General features: G+C 42.2%; 1 protein-coding gene across 1 annotated transcript in view; it reads left to right on the top strand.

The window, feature by feature from the left end:
* The window catches only part of LOC103374653 (endothelial zinc finger protein induced by tumor necrosis factor alpha-like), a 6,559-nt gene that overhangs the window by 618 nt on the left and 2,308 nt on the right, over window positions 1-3,633 (top strand). Inside the window, exons 2-4 of the mRNA XM_008304774.1 lie at window positions 329-1,237; window positions 1,488-1,528; window positions 3,153-3,363. Coding sequence (XP_008302996.1) covers window positions 329-1,237; window positions 1,488-1,528; window positions 3,153-3,363 — 1,161 coding nt within the window. The remainder of the gene's footprint in view (window positions 1-328; window positions 1,238-1,487; window positions 1,529-3,152; window positions 3,364-3,633) is intronic.

Below are 3,633 nucleotides of genomic sequence, written 5' to 3'. Positions count from 1 at the left end.
TGTAAACAACTCATTAGCTATAGTTAGCTGCTGCTAAGGTAAATAACCTGTTGACTGCTGCTTTTGCTAATGTGAACAACCCGTTAGCTGTTGTTAATTGCCACTGCTAAAGTATTATGCAACCTGTTAGTAACAGTTAGCTGCAAAGGTAAACAACCTATTGGCTGCTGCTACTGCTAATGTAAACAGCCCATTAGCTACAGTTAACTGTTGCCATTGCTAATGTAAACTGGAGGTCTTTGCTAGTGTCCTATGGAGGTCTGGTAAACTCCTTGACATACACGATTAAAACTGACTCACCATATTCGTGTGCTTTCCTGTGTTTCAGTGTGTCCATCAGATGTCCAGCAGGTGGTTGTGAATGTAGAGCAGCAGCATGAGAGGAGCTCCAGTCTGGACCAGGAGGACGCTCACATTAAAGAGGAGCAGGAGGAGCTGTGGAGCAGTCAGGAGGCTGATATCACCGAGTTCCCCTCCTCGCCTGTCCCTGTGAAGAGTGAAGATGATGAGGAGCAACCTCAGTCTTCACAGCTTCATCACAGCCACACCGAGGAGAACAGAGACTCTGTGGGAGAACCAGTACCAGAACCACATTTACAGCCAGTTAGTGGAGACAAAGCTTCAGACTCTGAACCAGAGACCGAGATCAGTGACGATGACTGTAAGCAGAGCAGAGAACCTGAACCAGACTCTGTGCAAGATCACAGCATTTCGGTAAACGAAGGTGGAAAAAAGTTGTTTATCTGCAGCGAATGTGGCCGAAAATTTGGTCGGAAAGACAGCCTGCGGAGACACATGAGGTACCACACTGGAGAGAAACCGTACAGCTGCTCCGTGTGCAGCAAAAGATTCTCTCAGAGGCCAAACCTAATCCGGCATATGAGATGTCACTCAGGAGAGAAACCGTTCAGCTGCTCGTTCTGTGAAACCAGTTTTGCTGTACGGAGTGCATTGGTGAACCACATGAGGATCCATACAGGGGAGAAACCGTTCAGTTGCTTATACTGCGAGAAAAGTTTCACTCAGAAAGGAGGCCTGAAGAAACACATGACAGTTCACACAGGGGAGAAACCCTACAGCTGCCCAGTGTGTGAAAAGAGCTTTTCTCAGAAGGCGAATCTAACATATCATTTCTCAGTGCACACTGGACAGAAGCAGTTCGGCTGCAGTGTGTGCGATAAAAGATTCACATGGCAGTCACAGGTCAAAAGTCACAAGTGTGTTGGAGAAAGCACCAGCTGAAGCTGCAGAGCCCTCCAAGTTAATATTACATATGTCCTCCTTTTATGAACCCTGTTGAGGAATCTGTCTGTTGTAATGTCCCAGTTATTTTTAGTAAACAGGAAATAACAGAAGAACATTATTTACCATCAGATCCTACATTTGTGAAGTTATTGCTGCTGAGTGTAAATGCGAATCACTCTCAAGTAAAAACGTACTCATGGTTTCTCTTGATATGTGATGCTGTGGGCATTTGTTAATGTCAGTGGAAAAGTTCAGCCACCTGTGGGCAACAAACAGAACCTCTGTAGGTGTATTAGTATTTCTGCAGGGTCCTGAATAACAGTAAATGAAACCAGAGCGTTGTTATGGTTTCAGACATTACTGTAACATGTTTCAGGCCTGCCTGAGTCACATTAATAGCTATATCGAAGCAGCTATGCTAATGTATTGTGTGACTGATACCTATAAAGGCAAAGTGAGGCTTGAAACTCTCATGTTCGCATTCTGGAACAATCTCTGTGCATTAATGTGAAGAAAAACTGTGCTCACTGTAAACAAACACTTAACCTGTGGTACATGCACTGGCTGTACGCATCTTGTAATGTGCATCAACATATTCTTACCTCCCTGCGAAGCTCCACGTAATGATCGTTCTAACTTCATTAAGACAGGATTTGACAAGTCAGTTGTTCCACAGAGTTCACGAGTGTATCCAGTGGAATTATTTTTTTAAAAGCTCCTCTAAATGAATCAGTTTTTATTATTGTACGGTTGTCATTATGCACAAAATGACATTTCAGTGTTTTAACTGTGTTACGGGATCTGTGTTCCCCCGAACGTCTGGCTGCAAATTGCTCCATCGCATGAAAGTGACTTTGATGGTGACTCTTGGACATAAAGATGGTCAGTCAGTCTGGAGGCAGCAGCTGCAACAAACAGTTCTAATAAATGTTCAGTGAGAAACGAGTTTCGACTTTTTGTTTTCCCTCACTGCCGCTATCAGAAAACTTTGTTTTAGTAACAGAGTTTCAAAACAAGCATCACAGCGGAAATAACTTTGTGCAGTAGTGGTAGACTGATGAACTAGGCAGATTAACCCTCTGAACTCTAAGTAGTGTCTAGATGTTTGTTGCTCCTGTCACATTTTTGCTCATCACAGCTTTACTTTTTCACCACAACATAAAGTCCTGAACCTCTATGAAAACAACGCAACCATAAATAGAAGTAGAGAGAACTCAGAAATGTCTTCTATTCAGTATGACATAGCTTTAATGCTGTAAATATTTTTTTTTAAAAAGAGGAAAAAGGAAAATAATAAAATTTAATTAGACATTTTACAAAAGTTGAACAAACAGGAAGCAGCATGTGCACATAGGTGTTACCAATACTACAAAAAATGGAGACTTTACAAGCTTTTTTGACTTACATTTTGTATTTTATTATGTGTATTTATTGTTTTCTGTTTACGGTGAACAGTTATCAAATTTACACACATTATGGTATTAATGATATTTTAAATGTAATTTATTGACATCTGTGTAAAATCAGAACTTAGTAAACCGGATTATTTTTCAAGCTCCAGTTTCCAAATTGAAGTGTAAACATTCACGCTCAAAAAAATCTGTTTAAAATAGACTTTTTAGTTTAGTTCAGCTTTATTCTAAATAGTAACGCACCAGGGCTTTTATTTTGAAACTCGGCTCCAGCCACAGATGCATGATGGGATTGAATCAACATGGCGGCTCAACGCAACAGCAGCAGCGGCGACGGTGTAAACAGAGACCCGGTGTCTCCTCTGAGTGTGTGTCCGCTCCGGGCCCACTGACTCCTCGGTTCTGGCTGAGTCCACGGAGCTTCCGTGGGTCTGATTAACGGCTCTGAACGGACCGGATGTTACCGCTAACCGGCAGCTACCGACGTTAGCGTAGCATGCTAGCCGGGAGCAGCCCGCCGGGGACGCAGTTGAGCGGCGCAGTTCGACGGACAGCAGGCGATGTAGCGACGGAGGAAGTGGAGGGAAAGTTGGTGTGAAAATGTCCAAAGTCCAGGTGCTGAGAGCGGCGGTGAAGCAGCGACTCACTGCGGCGGAAGAACCGGCCGGTGGTCCAACCGGAGGGTGGCCGTATTCTCAGCTTTACGGTAACGATGTGTCCGTTTGTGTTGTTATTGACATCAGAGCTGCAACTATTGACTCCTCTTATAATAATAATAATAATAATAATAATAATAATAATAACCTTTATAGAACAGCTGTAAGTAACAATTACATTTATAATCAACTAATTTACACTATTTCATTTTATTTTATCATTAGTTTATGAACCTTAAATACAATAATGATAACAATAGAGGTGCAACTAATGATTAAATATGTTTGGTCTATAAAGCTGTCATTAAGAGTGCATCCAC

Source organism: Stegastes partitus, unplaced genomic scaffold, assembly GCF_000690725.1.
Source record: "Stegastes partitus isolate 25-593 unplaced genomic scaffold, Stegastes_partitus-1.0.2 Scaffold2317, whole genome shotgun sequence".
NCBI classification, from domain to species: domain Eukaryota; kingdom Metazoa; phylum Chordata; class Actinopteri; family Pomacentridae; genus Stegastes; species Stegastes partitus.
This window is presented reverse-complemented; position numbering and strand designations above follow the sequence as displayed.